The sequence below is a fragment of the Lagopus leucura genome, unplaced genomic scaffold, assembly GCF_019238085.1.
Source record: "Lagopus leucura isolate 7727_CA_CO unplaced genomic scaffold, USGS_WTPT01 Super-Scaffold_100057, whole genome shotgun sequence".
NCBI classification, from domain to species: Eukaryota; Metazoa; Chordata; class Aves; order Galliformes; family Phasianidae; genus Lagopus; species Lagopus leucura.
In genome coordinates, this window is record NW_024962303.1 from 1,812,340 (window position 1) to 1,833,588 (window position 21,249).

At 39.7% G+C, this 21,249-nt stretch overlaps 1 protein-coding gene across 1 annotated transcript; it reads right to left on the reverse strand.

The window, feature by feature from the left end:
* Positions 1–522: 522 nt before the first annotated feature.
* On the reverse strand, positions 523–20,646 carry ZC3H12B (zinc finger CCCH-type containing 12B). The gene is made up of 6 exons (XM_042886461.1): positions 20,568–20,646; positions 13,051–13,825; positions 8,423–8,562; positions 7,128–7,362; positions 6,931–7,037; positions 523–6,466 (listed from the first exon to the last, which is right to left on the reverse strand). Exons 2-6 carry the CDS (start codon positions 13,653–13,655, stop codon positions 5,046–5,048), a joined length of 2,508 nt encoding a protein of 835 aa, XP_042742395.1. The 5' UTR covers positions 13,656–13,825; positions 20,568–20,646; the 3' UTR covers positions 523–5,045.
* Between the last annotated feature and the right edge of the window lie 603 nt (positions 20,647–21,249).

Below are 21,249 nucleotides of genomic sequence, written 5' to 3' on the forward strand. Positions count from 1 at the left end.
GAAGTACCTGGATCCTCCTGGTTATTGTGAAAGCAAACATGGTAGTGGTAGAAGTTTGAGCAAATACAGATACAGATAAAGGTGATCCTTTTATATCATTTTCCTTCCCCTGTTTTGTTTCCCCAAAACAGTTGAAGTAATTTCGAATCAAATCACTGTGATGCTGTATCCTTCCCATGAAAAGTGAAATGATGAGATGTTGAAATAGATGAAGAAAATTGATTTAATAGAAAGATTGATGAGAAGTGGGACCTAATTAACACAAAGAAGTTTCTCCTCTGCTTTTTTTCAAGTAAAATGGAGCATCCTTACTCTCATCCTTTTTCTATGCAGATTTAAACACAGAAGCTGAGCATTATATGACTTCACAATTTGGGTATTCTTCCTGTAAATCAACAAGGAGTGTTGCGATATAGCCTGGATGTGTTGTGACAGTTGTTGGGGACAAAAAGCTCTTCTGAGGCTCTCTCTTAAGAGGGCTGGGGAAAAAAAAAAAAAAAGGCTAGAAACAAATTATCCAGTGGCTCTCAGTTTTATTAAATAAGCAGGTTTTATATAGGTAAATATAAAGTATAACATTTCATGTGTATTAAATAGCTGTGCAAACCTTCTACACAGAGCAGGGAGGCTACAGGTAATAGACTGTATTAGTTTTGGATTCCTCTCAATAATTTTAGTATGTTTACAAACTTCAAAATACCAAAGACCAAAATCATAGAGGCTATATAATGGATCTTCAAAGGCTAAGCAAACACTGGCATGAGAGTAATTGAAGTAACAGCAAACCTGTATTTTTTCCTGTTTAAGTACTGCAAGGAACACCATTGCAATCCTATGGCTCTGTCACACAGCCTCCTATGGAGGGGTGCATAAAAGCTGCATTGATGCTGAATGCTGAACCGTAGCGCTAATAATGACAGATCTCATGATCTGTCTAATAGGAGTCTGGTGCTACCACTGTTTCACGTTAACTTTTGGCAAGTCAAGAAAAAGCAGTATTTCTGTGGGGCAAATGGGTACAGAAATGAAACTCATACCTTCTTTTTAGCATGGAATTTTTAGAATGACTGCACTCAAAACGTGTTCCCTTGAATGTTCCTGATAGTAGCTTGGTGGACATCACAGGTATGCATGCACACCACTAACCAACCAAGTTTTAAACAGGCTTATCAGCTCATATTTATTCTTTGCAGGTTCTGGCTTTACCAGTAAGAATTCCAAAATGCCAAAATTCAGAGTATCTGTTCCTAAACAGATACTTTGTTTTTTGTTGTATTTAATGAGGATTCTTCTGCTTGGCCTAAGCAACCATATACCCACTTAATATTTTTTAAGAGTTTAAATTTAAAAGATTTTTACAAAAAGCTAAACAGACTCATGCTAGTGAATGATATCCATGCAGCAGCATCTAGAGCGTTTGCACACTTACTACAGTGTTTTTTAAATACCACATATTGGCTTAACATCCATTTTTCACTCATTTTGTCATTGAGACTTACATTATATTTGGGTCAACCAAAATAACCCAAAGAGATTTATAAAATTTTACAACAATTAAACAGTAACGTTTAATTCTACAAACGGATAAAGCCCACTACTGTAGCTCAATAAGACAACAACAGGACTAACAGTAGTCAAATGTTCTATATGTACAACTTAATATATTACTAACATGTAATTATTACAAAAACACACAAAATTAGGCTGACTTCCAATAAAGCATTTCAGTTTTGAATCAAGAATTTAATATTATGCACTCTTAAGTGATAAATTATGTGAAAGTAGTACAGCTGAAGACTAAAGATCAGTTATTCAGAATGCCTAGAGTAAGCACTGGCTCTGCTGCTGTATGCTGTTTCCTTGCACGATTTCATCTTAGCGCTTTTTTCTTTCTGCAGTTCCTCAGCTAGAATCTTTTGGATTTTATTAAAATATAGTTTCTAGAACTGCTTACTTACAGTTTTAAAAACATCTAAATACCATGCTCTCAGAGCATTTATACAGAGTCTTATATTTACAATATAGACAGTTATGATCATGTGTTAATAAGATCAACTCTTCCATGTAAGAAGAAATCTAAGCTTTTGCGCTGAAGATTAAGTCAGTGTTTTGAATTGGCTTGTAAACATATCTGAGAACAGATGCAGATATTGGAATTGTCACTTAACTGGTGGGTTAGGAAAGACTACATCACGAATAAAAGCTTCATTTCCTCTAAGGTGGACTAAACAAGCACAACGTTTGCAAATTATTTCCACAAGGCTACACTGCCCATTCAGTAACTCTGCATAGGATGGATGCAAATAGCTTTTTATAAAAAGACAATTAGCTTTCAGAGTGCCTTACAGAAATGGCATGCTGTGTTTGCAGTACCATAGCCTTTCTGTTTGGAATAATTCCTTTTTCTTGTCAGTAAGACAAAGATCGTGAACATGAAAACAAGTTGACGAGTCCTACAAGAATGACTGTCCATAAATCACGCACAGCTTCACACAGTAACTTCTGCTCAGGCTTCTACACATTAAAATATCAAAAACACCCACCAAGCCCTCTTAAGATAGCTTACCTTTATAGTGGGAGAAAAAGGGGACAAACGTGTTTTTACATACAAATATTTAATTCCATGCAAGATGGAAAATGTGAGTGCAAAATAAACTTCATTTTAAGCCTACATAAATTATAAATTAATGTGTTTAGAATAAAGCAAGGTCTATAGTAATTATATTGTTACTATTTTAAACACATGCAGATGAGTTAACAGCAACATTTTTACATAAGGTTTAGTGCAAGGATGAATCTGCTTAATAGACTAAAGATAACCATGTAATGCTTTGAGGTGTACACACAGTATCTGTGCACATAATAAACCAGTTCTGAGAAGTTGTCTTGCTCATCTATAAACTATAAGTGCCCATTTTAAATAACAGAAAATCATAATTACTCATGGGCTACTTCTGTGTGACACATGGTGTCACAAACATGGTGGTGAACATGTAATACTGAAGTTAATCTAGAGGTTTATGGGTTGTTAGGTTTTTTGGTGTGTTTTTTTTTTTTTTTTTTAAACAGTTTTTATACAATCAAGAAAAAGAGATACAATTTGTATCAACAAACAAAAGGTCATTTCTGGTTATTTGAGGCATTGCTCTCAGCTGCTTAATACCATGCAAGAGAAGAGAATAAGAATTAATTGCAAATTAAAAATCTAAAATGGTGGTTAGTAAGAAATGTTTTTGGATACTGGTCAAGAGTTCAATCTGTTTCCTCCAGTTACTGTAGGTATCCAGAGATTTACTATTAACAGTGACAATAACTGTGACAGCTAGTTAAAACATAGTTATTTTTAAACACTGAGTGTAAACTCAAATCACCTTCAAGTTAACTCAAATATGTAATGATGTGGCCATTATATATGTTCCTTGTACCAACAGAAGAATATTTGTCATGTGTGAAATGATGTGGTTATTATCAGTACATTAACTGTCATTGCACCTATAATGGTTTTCTTTGTTGCTTTTGACCTGCAGGAATACGTTTTGCCCATGATAAATAGACTGAACAATATTGTGAATCAAACCAATCATTTATACAGTAATGCAGATATGGAAATGATGATGTTTTGTTCCTTAGACAAACAGAGAGTGAGAAAGCAGCATGCAAGCCGTTATCAAAACACCAGAAACAACCCTGACTGCAGCCTCGCATTCCGTGTGTTTCACAGTAAGAAACATTTAGGCAGTGTCACACCTTCTCATGAAGAAACAAAAGGCCATAAACTAGGCCTTCTCAGCTTTCATGAAAAAAACTACAGTAGAAGTCATTAAGTTCTAGCTCGAGACATATCGAGTTAGTAATGGTTCAAAATGTTGAAATATACAATGGAGTCAAAAAAGGGCGTTCAGTCAGTGCAGCTTAAAAAACAAGAAACGCCTCTTTTGGAGACATTTAGCTACAAAGGTTCCCACCCTGAGCAAAATACCAGTTGAGCAAACAATGCCACACAAAATCTTCTCACTTGTTTAAACAGAAATTTTAGAAACGGTCATGAGGCAAATGCACACCTCTGCATGGATCTGAAGAGCAAAACCAAGCAAGCTTTGCCACAAACCTGAACTGTAGCATCTCTTTTCAAGGAACAGCCACTCCCACTCCTTTCACAGGTTGATCTTCTATGGCCGTTTTGCATGTTAAATGCCATCCTTGCCCACAGAAGGGCTGTAGATACAGATGAGTTTCTGCATTAACTTTCAGATCCTGCTATTGGAGTCTGAGTAATCCAATTCATACACAACTGACAATTTTCTTTCATCTTTTCTAATCATCTGGAGCAGCAGATGATTCTGAATTCTGAAGAGGGAAGCTACAGTTAAAACATATTTTAGTTTTATCATGCCTTCATATTCCTTAATGTTTTGGTCCTAATTTAATGAAGCATTTGGCTTCTGTTGGACTGGAGTAACAGTAATAAACTCATGGGGAACAGTTTTGAAATTTAAGAAATACCAACAATATTAACATCCAAAAGCTGAAAGAGATTCAGCGTCTTAGAAATTGAATCATTTTTGTCAAGTTATTTTTCTTCAATATTTGAGGTACCAATAGGCGGCATCAAATGGCAAAGCTGAAACCCTAGAAGTCATCCGGGATTGTATACAGCATGCTTTGAAAGGCCAATTAGGTATTTATAATCAAATTGAAAGTGTACATTAATACATGCAATATAACCGCTAATAATAATTTTGTATTAAAAGCTTTGAGACACTGAATGTGACATTGTAGTTCTTCATGAACTATCCATGCAGCAAGGTATGCACTTCCTGTAAAATACTATTAAAAATCTCTATTTTTAAAATCTTAAAATTTACAATACAGTCAACTCTTAAATAGTGCCTCAATACATATACAACAACTACTGTGTACAGAAGTTTATCCTACCTTATTAGAAAATATTTACAATAGATTTGCCTACTTCCTTCTTTATATAATTTTTCTACCAGTTCCTATGTGCTGTATAGTCTCATTTATACAAAAGAGGTTATAATATTTCAACGCCCTGTTCTTAATTTGGCAACAATCATAGCTGCCAGCTGTTGTGCATCTGTCATGTGGGGATTCTTTTCCATCACAGAAAGGACAATGCTTGGCGGGAAAATATTGCAGAGATTCTTGTATGTTTGATACTGATGCTCTGGGATAACATGTGGCTCCCGTGGCTCACCACATATCCCAATCCATGGATTCCTCCACAGCTGTTCCATCTTCTCCGGCATGCTTCTTACCATTACAGGTTCATAACATGGCTGCATGAGGTTGTTACTCAATGGATATGAATGATAAGTATAAGAATCTGTTGCACACGGTAACGGATCCCAACTAGCATGCTGCTCTCGACACAGAGGTGGTCTCCTCTGCCTTGTAGGATTACTTTCATAAAGCCGTGAGTCAGAAATACTGTCCATTCTTGTCATGACCAAGGCACGGCTTGATTGTGCAGTTGATGGATGAATATTTTGAGGCACAGGGTATTCTCCTGGACAACTGGACCGTGCCCCAACAACTGGATGCTGGGCATGCAGGCCTAAGTGGGAAACAGACTGTTTGCGAAGGGATTGTTTAGGCTCTTCAGTTCCAAAACTCTGAACTCTATTTAAGGCTTCATGGTAACCATGGGGAAAAGGCTGAAGACGATTTTGCGATGTCAGTCTGTGGATCTTCACATTATCTTCTGGACTGGCATCTGCTACACCCAGATATAAGTCATTGTAAGAGGAATAAGAATCATTACTTGTATGGCTTAAGCAATTGTCAGGACAGGGGCTTGAGTTTCTAGAATACATCCCCTGGTCCATATCAGCCCCGTAATAATCTGTGTTATGCATACTACTTATGCTCAAGTTGGAGAAATCACTGAGTAAGGAATAATAGCCATGGTCCCCTAACGATTCATATTTGGGATACTGGTCAGTGTAACTAACTGAGGTGCCATGGCTGTTGGTGACTAATATTGGAGGATATTGCACACTGGACATGTGTTCCAGTGAGGATTTCTGATGCGTGAACTGTGAGGAACCTGGCACTGGACTGCTTGCAGATCGAGTATTTAATGCACCAGCTGCATGGCTTTTTGGTGGAGGGAGCGTTGGTACACTTAATGCAGAAACCAGAGATGGGACAGAGTTGGCCTCGGACTTCCGGACTACTGTTAACTTTTCCTCAGGCTCCACAGCTACTGATCTAATGCTTGGATCTGACTGACGCTTTGGGGCAATGCGTTTCACTTCAGAACTGATCTCTCCTTTGGAGCTGGAGGGCCCTGTGCCACACTTAGCCAAGGCTCCCTCACTCATTGTTTTCACAGCAGATAATTTGGCACTTATTCGAAGCTCATCCGCTACTGACCTTTGAGGCTGGTTTGCCCGTTCTGGGTGGTAATATTTACATTTGTGCCCATAGGTGCACTTTTTACCTGTAAGAAAAGTGATTTCAAGTTAAATAAATCAAACATTGATACTACTGCCCGCTACCTTTTTCTTCATACCTTTCACTTTTTCTTAATTGTAATGTTTCTGTATTATCATTGTTAAGAATAATTACATGTGCAGGCATTCACAGACTGCTACTACCTGTAACCAGGTATATCACTGCATCACTTTTGTTCCTACCATTCATGAGTTCAATACTGACAACATACTCAATGCTATATAAAACATTCCTAACACAATTTGTGTAGTTATAAATCTCTTTTATTGAATACAAACCAGAAAAAAATAGCAAAAAGCTGTGATAGCCTTAATTTTTTTGCTATATTATTTTTATTAATATGTGCGTGATGGATATGGTGCTTGGATAGCTAGTAATGCCAAAATGTTAATTAATTGCTCGCTTCACCTACCTTTGAACAGAGCACATCTATATGGCTTAAGCACTTACCATAAGGACACGGTTGTTTTTTATGTTCAGGAATAACTGGCCTTTTCCTTAAGAAATTTTCAAGGCTTGGACCATGGCGTCCTAGAGGATCATCAGGAGGCATAAATCTAATGGGAAAGAAATGAAATTTGAATTTCAGCTTTTACTGAGGGTTCAGAATTGGCAAATTCTCTTAATTTTTGAAGGAAAAAACATACTTATCATTCACAAAAGAATACATTAACAGACGCTCCTCTATGAACTTCTTCCATTCTGGTTTTTCATTTTGAAGATCTCGATAGTTGTCATTTGATACAATTATGCCATCTGAGTCAAAAGCAAGCTTTACTATGAATCGATCATCATAGCAAACTACTCTTCTCCCCTGAACTCTTCGAGATGGGGTGAAAACAAGAATTTTTTCTTTCTCCAATTTCCGTAAGATTTCTTGATCTGTAAAATAAGTTTACTTAAGCAACTTCTTTAAACGTTTGTGAAGAAATACAGCCCATGAAATATTACACTTTTCCGCTTTTCTGAGAAATAATTTTATTATTATGTGCATATATAATCCTCATTTAAAAAAACGAACAAAAACCTAGAAGGAGAATGACATTTCTGATCTTTCAAAGCACTAAGTAAATATCCTGTATTTAAGCTTCATAACCACTGTACTCCCCTGTAAATATCCATTTTCACGAACAGTTAGAAAAGGAACTGAGCTTGTTTAGCTTGGGAAATCTCATTGTGGCCCTCCAATACTTGAAGGGAGCATATAAAAAGGAGGGGGAACAGCTGTTTATGAAGGTGGATAGTGATAGGACAAGGGGGAAGGGTTCTAAAATGAGACAGGCGAGGTTTAGGTTGGATATGAGGAGGAAGTTTTTCACACAGGGTGGTGAGGCACTGGAACAGGTTGCCCAAGGAGGCTGTGGATGCTCCAGCCCTACAGGCATTCAAGGCCAGGCTGGATGTGGCTCTGGGCAGCCTGGGTTGCTGGTTGGTGACCTGCACACAGCAGGGGGTTGGAACTGATGAGCACTGTGGGCCTTTGCAACCCAGGCTATTCTATGATAACTCAGTTATTACTGCCTTCTTGTTAGCTCGGAGTAAAACGTAAGTACTACAAATGGGGTCAAAATATATTCTGCTTCTTCAGTGTTCAAGATAGCACTAACAAAAGAGTCCCTGGCCAGATACTACTTATTTTCTACTAGCCCAGGAACTAAGAATTATTTTCTGTCCGCTTAACAATATTTGCTAAAATTGTATCTCCTCTTAAGAGTGCTGACATAATCCAGTTATATTTCAAAAAAAGAATTTTTTTTTTTTGCAGATGCAAATACTTAACTGCTCCTCACCAGTGAAGTTGTTTTGTTCTCAGTTGAGTGCAAGCAACGCTATGGCCACAGCTTAGCATGTAGTTCTCATTAGAAAAATGACACAGTTCTGTCTTAATGTAACACGCTTATTTACTTGAATCAAAAAGTCAAAGAAAATCTTGACCTATTACCTGTAATTGGTGCATCTGGTCTAGACTGTTCTTTTCTCCATGCAGGTACAAACACGGTGATATCTTTATGTCCTTTTTCCAGAAACCAATCAACAGCTAGTTGAATTCCCCGACAGGAAAATCCTTCTTTATTTCCATGGCTGAAGAAAAAAACAAAAAACAAAAACAAAACAAAACAAAAAAAAACCACCAGAAGACTCAGAAACAGCAAACATAAAAGTTTCGGCTCTGGGTTTTATCGTTGTTGTTTTTCCTTTTAAAGCTGTCATGATGTAGGTAAATAAGGGAAATAGAATTTGTAGAGACCATACAAATACAAAACAGTTATAGAATAACCCTAATGCAAAAGTACAGTAGAAATGCTAAGTAATGGCCTGACGCAGTGACGGAGCACCTGGTGGGAAGGAAGAGTCAGCCCAGGGGAGCTCAGGTGTATGCAACATACCTGGGTAACCAGAAGGGCTGGGCCAGGATTCACCCCTTCCAGACTTTATTTAAGAGCTGGCAGTGGAGGTGGGGTATATCTGAAAGCAGCTTTTTTTTTTTTCTTTTTTTTTTTTCCCCCCTCTCTCCTTCTCTCTTCCCCCATTTGTTCCTGTGCTAACTGCTGCTGTGTTTAAGTGAATCCTCCCTTACTATAGCCTGGAATTCTGCTGCTCTGCTGTCATTCTTGCACTTCCCATCACGCTACAAAAATTTTTTTCTACTTTTTCATTTTATTAGCTGATCTATTGAAAAAACTCACCTTCAAAAAAATTGAGCTCATCTAAAATAGCGCTATAAAAAAGTTAGCAATAATAAAAATAAATGAACTAGTGAAGCTGACTGTTATGAGGAACAGATGCTTTCAAAACATCTAGATTAAAAAATACTTTATTTCTTTTAGAGAGAAATTACTGTAAAAGTTCTTCAAGCTCTTTCTTCCCTTCTCCAACTAATCAAAAACTTCTTTTATGCAACATACTTAAGTCTTTACAATTGTACAGAATTGAGTGTTTGAAGCAGCTGTATAATACCATTTCCATTCATAAAATGGCATTAAACGTTTTTGTAAAGAAAAAATAGGTATTTGATAGACACTAATTAGAATCAATTATAAATCTTATTTAGTCTACCTTACTGGTTGATTTGTTAAATACGAAACACAATTCTTCAAGTTTATTGTAAAACTTCTCAGAAAACAGTTAAGAAGTGCCTGAATAATATATGAGGACTGTACTGGGAACTGCTGAGCCACAGCCTGAACCACTGACTGGGCACCTGAGGCAAGGGCTGAGTCAGCTGTGGGAGCACAGGTGCAGGCAATTCAGGTGTGACCAGGAAGGGCGGAGCCTGGCTGCACCTCTCCTGGATCCACTTAAGGGCTGGCTGACGCTGGGGAGGGATCTTTTTCTGGAGGTCTTTCCTGTTTGGAGCTTTCCACTGCAAGCCTAGATCCTTGGATATGGGTGAGCATTTCTTCTTTGATTGTCTCTTTTCCACCACAGTTATCTTTCCAACTATAACACCGGTAAAGTGCTCTCCTAACCATGCTACTTTTTCAACTGTCCATTTGTTAACTGTAGAGAGGACGTACAGTAAATATTATGTTCTTAGTATTTATTCTACATATGTAAGACATATAGATTGCATTATGAATGAATTCATATTTAGATTCAAGCTAACGCTTTCTTTCCCTGAAAAAAGAGTGCATATATTGTTTCCATATGGTGATATTGAGGAAGAAAAAATACTTAGGGAAAAAAGTAAGGTTGACTCTCTTACTGAAGAAAAAAATAATAATCCCCCTTTGTCACACTTTAGTTAGCAACGTGAACTACCTTTAAAATTGCATCTGAAGAGAGCAGACTGGTAAGGCAATGTTATGCTCTTTGATGTGCTTTTCTCAAAGTGTTTTCATTCAGAACTGTCTGCTTCCTCAAGACAACTGCAGTTTTTCGTCAACTATGACACAGCATTGGAGCTGTCCAGTTCAATATTCTCCCTGGGATTTCTATATTAATTTATTCAGATTATTCCATTTGCTACAGAAGGCATTAATTCAATCAGCTCAGTGATGCTGCATTGAGGAGCAGTGTCCTTGCTTTCAAAGAATGGTTGAGTAGGGCTCCTAGGGAGCGTTCCAGAATGCTATGAAAGCCATGTGACACTTCTTACCAGAAATAACCGAGAGAACGAGCTAGCAGTGAGAAATACAGGAGAGAACTTTCCTATAGGTGCCCCAACGTGTGGGAGTAGTCCAAGCAATTGGTGTAATTAAGGAGATTCTTGTAGCTACACGAAACGCTAGGAATGCCTCCCACAGATTAAAGCAACTGGCATTTGTTTGTAGCAGTATCCAGCTGTCATAACCATCCAGAGACAAGCTGTTGGTTCTGTGTAGCATCCCCCAAAAATGTTCAAGAAAGAATCTACACTGAAAGTGGAAGTGTTCTTACATAGGCACCATTAATTTGTTTTTTTTTACCTTAAAGGCTACAATTTGCATGATCAATGCAGCTTTTTTGAAGGCAAAAGCTTTATTATTCTTTCACTTTTCTGGTATTCTCAGCCTATACAAGAATGCTGAATTATTAAGAGAGTAGCATCTTACTGAAGAGGTCTCTAGTATTATTCTATGGATTATAAATCAAAATTTTACTTATTGGAGAAAAACATCACAGATTACTGGAGTGCAGTGGAATACGTGTTTTACTTGGGCTCGAAACACTGGAGAAAGTAACACTGAAACAGATGAAGCCAGTCAGGTATCTAATACCAGAAGTATAACTAAGGCCTACAGAAAACCAGCATATTCCAAATCCTTGCAACTTAAATTATTAATGCAAAAGCATTGCTAAAGTGATTTTCTGCACCCTTTTTGGATTTCACAGAATATAATATTCTTTTATATTTTCAAATGCATACATAATTTATTTCATAAACAGAGTATTCACAGGTATGCAGTAATAAGAGTATACAATTTTTGCCAGTTGCTGTCACACAGTGCTCAGGAGTTATTCAGGCAGTACAGAGACTGAAAATATAACAAAAAGTTTAAAAAAAAAAAAAAAAAAAAGTAAAATCAATATTGGTGATGTTGCTTTACAAAAATATCTTTTTGGTTTGTGGTGTAGCTTAATGCTAATAGGCAGACAAGTACTGCAGTTGTTCTCCCACTCACTCTAGTAAGAGGTGGGAGAAAATGAGGTGGAGGAAAAAATAAATCCTAGTGGGTCTGAGACAGGAGTTCAATGAATTAAAAGCAAAGGCTGCACAGAAGCAAACGCTTCTCATCAGCATCCAATGTTCTTCCACTTATTGGGAAACAGGACCTAAATACATATAGTGGTTGCTTGGGAAGACAAATGTGTACATAATGAGAATCAGAATCATAGAATGGTCTATGTTGGAAGGGACCTTTATAGATCATCTAGTCTAACTGTGTTGCCATGAGCAGGGATGTCTCTCATTATATCAGGTTGCATAAAGGCCCATTCAACATTAAACGCTTTCAGGAATGGGCCATCTGGGCAGCCTGTGCCAGTTTTTCACCAACCTCACAGTGCAGAATTTCTTAATGCCTAATCTAAATCTACTCTAGTTCAGTATAAAACCATTAACCCTTGTCCTATCACTACATATACTTGTTTTAAAAAAAAAAAGTCTGTCTTATAAACCCACTTTATGCACTGAAAGATCTTCTTGGAGCCTTCTCCAAATTAAACAACTCCAGCTCTCTCTGTCTTTCTTTGTAGAACAGGTGTTCTAGGCCTGCCACTTTGTGGCCCTCCTCTAAAGAGCTACTTTAAAGTCCACATCTTTCTTGTGCTGGGGAACTCAGAGCTGAATGCAGTACTCTAGGTGGGCTTTCACAAGGGAGAATCACCTCCCTTGACCTGCTGGACATGCTGCTTTTTATGCAGCCCAGGATACAGTTGGCTTTCTCCTTCTTCCCCAGAGCTTTTATTGCTGAGCATGATGTCATAGTCTGGAATATCTGCTTGGTCTATTTATGTCAGCTGCAACGGTGATGTCCCTTCCCCACCTTTTGCCCACCCTCCAACTACCGGCCAAGGGAGGTGGGGTTGGAGAGATGGCCTTGATGCTGTGCCAGCACTGCACTGCAACAGTTAAAACACTGGTGTAATATCAATGCTGCTCTAGTTACAAGTGCAAATCACAACATGGCATGGGCTGCTGTGGGGAAAATTAACTCCACCCCTTATAAGACCCAGTACAGATCCATGTTGACCACAGCTTGAGTTGTGTAGACTCAAGTAGCCTTGTGCTTAGGCACATCTGAATTCACAAGTACCACAGCTGTGTGAGTCGGCAGGCTAAGCTCATGCATAGCCCTGTACTGACATTGCTAAATTGCTTTGACTTCTGAATAGGCTTGATCAGCAGTAGTTCAACTTTTCTCAAGTCCAGCGCATACCATCAGCATATATTAATTTTAAACTATTTTTAACTCCCCTGTTCGATTGCCTCTGGACATTAATATTTTTTCAGTATTGCTTAAGGACTTGAATAAAACAAAACACAGCATAGTACAGTTAAATTCCCCAGCACCGATATAGATTTTTTTCACATCAATATTTTTTGTCATTTTTCTTCTTTTCATATGTTGCAAGAGGGAGACCCACCTCATAGCCACATTGCTTCCATCAATGACAATTGGCCTCAAGTTATCACTGTTATCCACAACTTCATCTTCAAGTGACAATTCAGGGCTTGCTATTTCCTTTGGGCAAGGACCTCTTGGCACCAGAGTATTAGTGGTACTGCTGTTCTGTCCCTCTGATTCACTTTTGTTACCAAGTCTCACAAGTTCTGCCAGAACATCATTGATGAGCGCATCTGCTCCCAGTTTATTCAGTACAGCCTGGATCTGATCTCCTGCATACCCAAGCTTTAAAGCAAAATCCATTTTAGCTTGGTATTCCTTGTCCAAATTTGTTTTGCATTCCTCTAGTTTCAAGTCTTGTGTGATACTGCTCTGTGAAAAACTTGGGCGATCCAAGCATGGGGAGCGACAGAGTGGCCGATGTGGTTTAGTGGAAGCCTCTTTTTCTCTCCATGGAATATTGCTACAGCTGCTTCGGAAGTACGGTTGCTCAGGTTCGCTTTCTGAGCTCGTCCATTCCTCAGATTCAGCGCTGCATTCCCCAGCATCTTGTTCCACATTTCTCTCTTCTCTGGAGTGCCTCTTCTCCATTTTCAGTTTCCCTACCATAGACCAGGCCGTCATCACGTTCAGCTTCCAGTCAGAGAGCTCAGAACTTTTTCTTCATTTCCAAAGTCACCTGAATTTCATACTCAATTGCATTGTGTTTGCTAGTTACACAAAGATGACACAAGACTGGAGCAAATTTGCCTTGCTTGTTATGTTCTGGCATAAACAACACCAACATGAAGATCCTTTAAAGCAAACAAAAAAAAAGTTTTGTAAAATTCTGCAAAATACTTGACTACAGTAATTTTGTTTACAAGTAAATAGAGTTCTCTCGTTATTTCAATTTCCATGTTAAGACTGATAATGATAAAGCATGCAACTTTGTTGAATCTTTAGTCACAAATTAAATTATTTTTCCCTTCCACAATATCTCCACACATGAAAAATTTACTTCCCATATTATACACTTGCAGCTGTAATTAATTGAATATCTTACTAATATTTTAGATGGGATTTAAGAAAATAAAGAGTGACCCAAAACTTTCATTAGAAAGCTGTTTTTCGTCGCCTTCTACAGTATGAACAGCCTGTCTGCTTCAGCAACACGGTGTGGAGTTCCTGTATGTACAAACTCTAATACAAACCATTTTAGTCTGTTTCAGAGACGTTTTATTGCCAGAGTTGGTAAGTGACACCTCCTTAAGTTTAGTGCAAACTGGCAGCTAGACATGCAAAAAAAAAAAAAAAAGTCAATACAAACATGCAGAAGGGTTCTATGCAATGATTATTTTGTGCTTTTCATTTCCTATATCTACTGCACTGAAAATTCTAAAATCAAGGATGGATTCTACTGCATTTTGTCAGAAAGTCAGGATACACACAGTTTCTGTCTTATATCAGAAGTGTTCAAGGAATCCTATTGAGAGGTCTGTCAAAGTAAGCATCAAGGTGACCTATGAAAGGATGAACTAACATAATGGAGCCTTGGAAAAACAGATTTTAAAAGCAACAGCAGTGCATGTTTTAGAGAAAACTGTCAATTTGGACGTTTAGATAAATATAGATAACTAAATAAAATTCATTGAGAAATATGGAGGATAGAAGGAATTTGTAAGTCAGCATTTAAGGCAGAATAGGAGTTCAACTATTTGACAGAAGAGTTGACAAGCTAACCAAAGTAATTAACAAGCGGCCTACTTTCAGAAAGTTTAAGTCCTGCTTTCCTTTATAAAACAGCAGACTGCGAACGTAGCATTCAATGAGAATAATGAAAAACAATGTAATTGTCATGATGAATCTATTTATTTCAAATCCACTCTCTCTTTTTAACAAATTTTGCTTTTGTTAAAGTCACCTCCTTTAGATGAAGTTCCAGGCAAAAACAAGAGAGTGAAAGAGATAAAAAGGCAAACATATCTAATTCTCAAAGAGAACCAACTGTTTTAAAGTTACATCTGTATGAGGAACACGATCCTGGATTTAAACAGCAATCACAACAGAAGCCCCAGTACTGGCACCAGTTCTCAAATATACTTTTGCTTGTTACCTTTGTGTTCTGAAGAATGCTGTGATTGATGTAAGCTCTGGATGTATGAAAAGCTCTCTTGCAAGACTGCTATGAGAATTTTTGTGGCACAAAATAGGCACGACTTTGGCACCAGAATGAAGATGGCCAAACACGTCCTTTCCTAATAGGCTCCCTCACACATCTCACTTGTGTAATCGCTTAGCGTAACAAGTAATAAATTCGCATCTCTTTCAAGCACCTTTCTCATTTCCTCTCAAGTCTCTTCTATGACTTCAGGCTACAGGCAAGAATCAAAAGTTGACAAAGTTTTTCTCAAAAAATCAACTAAGTATTTGGACTGAGTACATACGGAGCTTTATCAAATAGGCTGTATTCAAGTGTGCATGGGAACTGTTGAGTCATGGCCTGAACCACTGACTGATCACCTGAGGCAAGGGCTGAGTCAGCTGCAGGAGCACAGGTGCAGGCAATTCAGCAGTGTGACAGCAAGGGTTGGAGCCTGGCTGCACCTCTCCTGGATCCACTTATGGGCTGACTGCCATTAGGGAAGAATCTCTTTCTGGAGGTTCCTTGCTTTGGAGTTTCTACTCCAGCCTAGGACATGGGTGAGCATTTCATTTATTTTTTGATTGTCTCTTTCCACCAAAATTATCTAACTATAAACCTGTAAAATACCATCCTAACCACACCACTCTTCTAACTGTACGTTTGTTAACTGTACAAAGTGTTTTTAAAATCTTATTTCTAGCTTCCCAAGAAACCACAATGGCTCTTACTGAGCTACTGCCAAGCTAGAAAACAATAGGAGAAATACTCAGTTAAAGTGCACTGAGGGGGTTACTCTGCTGTGCGGCATTGCTAAATCCAGGATCTTCAAATAATTATTGGACTTTCTTGAGGGGGAAGGGAAAGGTGCATCCAGTATAGCTGGAGGGCACCTCTAATGCTGTGGTTGTTGTCCTTCAACTAAAAATTTCACCCAGTAATAAAACAATCTTTCAGAAATCTGAAAGGTTATCCAGTTTCTAAAGTTCTCAATATACTGACTGCACCCTTATGGGCATGCTATGCTATCCACCAAGTGGGAGGATAAACTCAGCATGTAGGACTTATGCTTTCAGATATACTACCAGTCACTTCAGAAGCTGCTAAACAAAGAGTTAGAAGCAGAAAAAGTCATCCCACTGAGTTACCATCAAGCATTATCTTTACAGAAATAAATAAGAAGGCTTTAATGGCATCTTGTAACTGGAAGTTTTCTGGTCTGTTGCCATTGTAAAAACAATGTCAAGTCACTAATTCATCTGCTTTAAGTAGCACGTTGGATTAGATGACCTCCGGAAGTCCATTCCAATCTAAGTTATTCTTTGATCTCAGATTCTTTCATTGCTGTGGTGATGGCAGTGTTCATCTCCAAGAAAAATAAATTTTTGCTTTCAAAAATGAAATAGTAAATCCCTATGCTATAGCATATATTTCACTCTTTAAAGACAGGATGACCTAAATATAGGCTAGGACAAAGCATCCATTAGAAAAGACTTCGCAAAGAACCTTAAAAAAGGAGGGAGGAGGGGAGAATTAGGTTTAGGGTTTCATGTGGTTCATGGTTAAAAACTCTAAGAAATTGATTTTTATATGACTTGGCTGTGTGGGCTTGTTAAAGGAATAAACACATTAAATTTCTTATGGATGCTCTTACTAAAAAAATAACTCAAGTTTAAACTTTATGCCGTAACGTAAGGTTGATATTCTGACCCTGTTATTAAGCACTCCATGTCTGCGTCTTTCCTGTACTGAGGACTCCACATCTGAATGCAGTGCTCCAGGCGAGGCCTCACCAGAGCAGAGTAGAGGATCAAGATAATTTGTCTTGACCTGCCAACCATACCTCTTTTTATGCAGCTCAAGATACGGTTGGCTTTCTGGGCTGTGAGGGTACATTGCTGATTCATGTCCAGCTTACCATCCACCACGACCCCCAAGTCCTTTTTGGCAAGGCTGTGCTAAATTTTTTTGACCCCCAGCTTGTTTTGTTAGTGGGGGTTGCCGTGACCAAGGTGCAAGACTTTGTACCTGGCTTTGTTGAACCACATGAGATTCTCCTGTGCTCACTGCTTGGCCTATCTAGGTCTCTCTGAACAGCATCCCATCCCTCAGGCACATCAACACATCAGGCATGGCGTCATCCAGAAACTTCGAGTGTGCAACTCAATACCACTGTCAATGTCGTTGATAAAGACATAAAAGAGTATCAGCCCCAGCATAACCCCCTAAGGGATGCCACTCATCACTGATCTCCATCTGGACATTAAGCCATTGACCACTATATCCTCATGAAATTCTAAAGGAGTCACACAGCAAACAATGTAAAGACTAGTTTTTCTTTTGACATGATGATTCAACCTAGTATGCCAGCAAACAAAGTCAAAACTAAGTCATTTAAGAAAGTTAAATACAGGTGTAGTGTAGCAGGAATGCTCAGTCATGATGCTCAGTCATGGAGCACCTGGTGGGAAGGCAGGGCCAGCACAGGGGAGCTTAGGTGCAAGCAATGTACAGAGTGATGGAAGGGATGGAGCCAGGATCCACCCTTGCACAGACCTCATGTAAGGGTTGGCAGTGGAGCTGAGGGACTCTCTCCAGAGATCCCTGTGTATTTGATACCTTCCAAAGGGAAGCAGTTTTTTTCCCCCTTCAATTCTGCATTCACAGCTGCTGCGTTTGGGCTTGCCCTCATTTGCTGCAGCCCAAGAAAGACTTTGCCAGCCCACTATTATTGCTGTACCTTCCATCACATTATAATGTTACAAGCAGCTACCCTTAAAACAAAAATACACTTAGCTGAAGACTTTAAATATAGAAAGAATATATGTATTTGAGTGGAGATTGATAGTAAATGAAGTTTTTGTTATGACCAATCTCATGAACCAACTGCTCATCTCAGAACAATAAAGCTAAATCTATTGCTTAGCTCCACACTTCTCTGTTTCTTCCTTAAATCTGAAATATATCAAACCATACTAAGTGTCATGGTGTCAGAAATCCCGGATTTGTAAGGGTGTTTTTTCTTATTTCCAGATGAATCTCCTGCATTATCATAACATCATATACAGGTTATCAAAAACAAACAAACAAAACACAGTAGCAGGTGTGAAGTATTATTATTCAAATATACTTCTCATTTGTAACGCCTGGAAAAATAGTATTTTCAACTAAAATTACAAAAAAAAAAAAGCATACATACAACATATAGACACATGCATTCTTGTCCTGTCATGTATATATGGTTCTTCAAAGTCCTTTATGTCTAGCAGCTTTCATAATCAAAAGTGGTGAGTAGTCTCAGCGTTGTTTGTGAGTTCAAGGTATCAGCCTATTTTTTTTATAATATGAGAATGGATGAATCAATATATTAAACCAGTTTATAATCTTGCAACACCCAGAAACTTTTCCTGAGTTTATAAATTATTTTTCTTCACTTTTCCAAGCCTAACTTCTATAACTGGACTTCCATCCTGCTGCCTTCCTTATTCCAAAGAGCTCCAGTACTTTTGCTCTTGAAGTAAACAGTAATAGAGTTTAAGTGATGGAAGCGATTTGTTTTGTGACCTACTACTCACAGATCTATAGTACAACTATAAATGTTTAACAAAATGACAGCTCAGTTGGCTAGGAAAGTCAGAAGTAATAGATGTCTACAGTGGAATAATTTGCATTGGAAAAAGGCATTCTGAAAGACTGAAGAACAGAAAGCCAAAAGTTATTCACTGCAGTTGACAGTAAGGTTTGACTCTTACTAGTTCATCTGCACATAAAGTGTCCCTGGTATTCATTCATCCTCTTTACATCTTTTGTTTCTGATCTTTTTCATTGGTGACTTCAGTTGATGTTAGTTTTTGTTTTGTTTTGTTTTGTTTTTTTTTAATTTAAAATACATTTTAAAGAGGCTTTTAAAATGAAATTGACTTAGGAAGTTTTACAGAGGGCTTCAATTAAAACTCAGTAAGCACCATTATAGAAGACTGTCTCAACACAGGTCCAGAAAACATCAGCAGTTACAGGATGAACATACAGAAAACATGACAGTGGAAAAAGAAAGAACACATTCCAACAGCAGTTCAATCGAATTGTTCTGTTCGAGAATTACCTCCACATCCCTACTAAAGTAGTTTTCCAGCTAGACTCAAAGATTGTTTTGAACACTTGTAAAATTTACCTTTCAATTCTACGTACCATAGTGCCGTTTACAGTATGTGGCAATTAAAAGATGCATTTCTATAATTAAAGGTACTTCCTGTACAAAAGCAACAACTTCAGACATCCACTTTAGTGAACACACAAAGCATATGAAATCAGATGGATCTGGCATGCTAATACTGCATATTCCCAGGCACATAGAACTACCAATATGCTGAATATACATTCATGAACAAGCAGAATTTTCATTTTCTTTCTATTCTTCCTTTCCATTCATGACAGTACATATCACTAAAACACACTAGAAGACTGAAAAAACAAAAAAGATAACGCATGTATTAAACAAACAATTAATTTAGATCTACACTTATCAACTTAAGAAGACACAATATAGCTTTTGCATTCCTTTTTATTGTTTAGCGACTTGGGAAAGAATTACACAAGTCTTGTGAAATACAGTCTCCAAAGGTTTAAGTGATAATTAGAAAAGAGCTGTGCAAAATAACGTTTTCAAATGAATGAATTAGAAATACGACTGTAAACATCCTCTATACTGTAGTAAATGATCAGTTTCTAATTCACATTTACAGTATAAAGCAAAACGGAAGGATGTGAGTAGTGATCATCAGGTACCCTCTGCAAAAGTAATTTCCTTATTTAAGCATATGCTTCTATTAACACAAATTTCTTGCTACCCTTCGTATGTTCAGAGACAGAACACCACCTTAAACAGCATGCTACCGCAGCCTTCACAATCCCTGCTTTGCCCTTATTAAACGAAACCAGGCAAATTCCCCGATTCTGCACCCAGCTGGCGAACGGTGGCAGAAAAGGCCTAGACGAGAGACCCCCGGATCCAAACCCCCGCTGGGATAACCACATCAGCTCCCCACACGGCCCCGCGCTGGTCTGCTTCGCAGAGCACCCGCGGAGCTGTTCGGACCACGCAGAATCGGCGGCGCCGTCGGGAAGAGGCGGCAGTAGGCCAAGCGGCCGCCCAGAGCCAACAACGCAGCAGCGCACTCCGGGGCAGCGGCTCACCGTGCTCGAGCCGGGCGTGCGAGCGGCGGAAGGCCGCGGCTCGAACGAGGCCCAGCCCGGAGACCGCCGGCGGGCAGCAGGGGGCGCCCTGCCGTCCTCTCGCGACACGCAGAGCCCCCGTGCCGCGCCGGGAAAGGGCGTCCGCCACCGCCAGGGCGCCGCCGCTCCTCCGGCCGCCCCACGGCTTCCCTCGCCACCCCTTTCCTCAGCCGGGGCCTCACCCGCTGTTGTCGCTGCAGACGCCGCCCGTGGCTCCTCGCTGAATCTGGCGGCGGAAAGGCGAGGGATGGCGGGGCTCGGCGCGGCCGCGGCACGGGCCCCACGCCGACCGCTCCCGCCGCATGGAGGGGGAAGGACAGACTGGAGCGAGGGGAGAGGGAAGAGGGTTGGAGGGAGGGGGCGGCAAAGCCCGGGCGGGACGGGATGGAGAAAGACGGGGGAAGGTGCGGGAGTAGGGTTCAGCGCCGGCGGGAGCGCGGAGGCCGTTGCCTCCGCCTCATCTCTGCCGGGCCAACGCCGCTGCCCGGGCGCCGTCGCTTAGCAACCACGCCCAGCCCCCGCTGCTGCAGACGCCCGACTCCTCGCGGCGCCCGCGCGCTCCCGCAGGCAGCGCACGCGCCGCCCGCCAGCAGGAACGCGCACAGCCTTCCGCTCCTGCCCGGCGCAAGGGCAGTGCGGGCGCCTATCCCACCCCAACCGGCGGGGCGAGCGGCGGGCGCGCGGCCGTAGTCACGCGCGGCGCTAGTAGGCGTGCTGCGGTGCTTCTCGGGCGCGTTTCGGCAAGGAAGTCCGCCATTGAGATATTCTCTTGCTCGTAACCAATGTCTTACAACTCAAGAGTCCCTTGGAAATAAGTCCTCGAGTGGCTGATGTGCTCGAGTTACACAAAAGAATGGGAAAAAG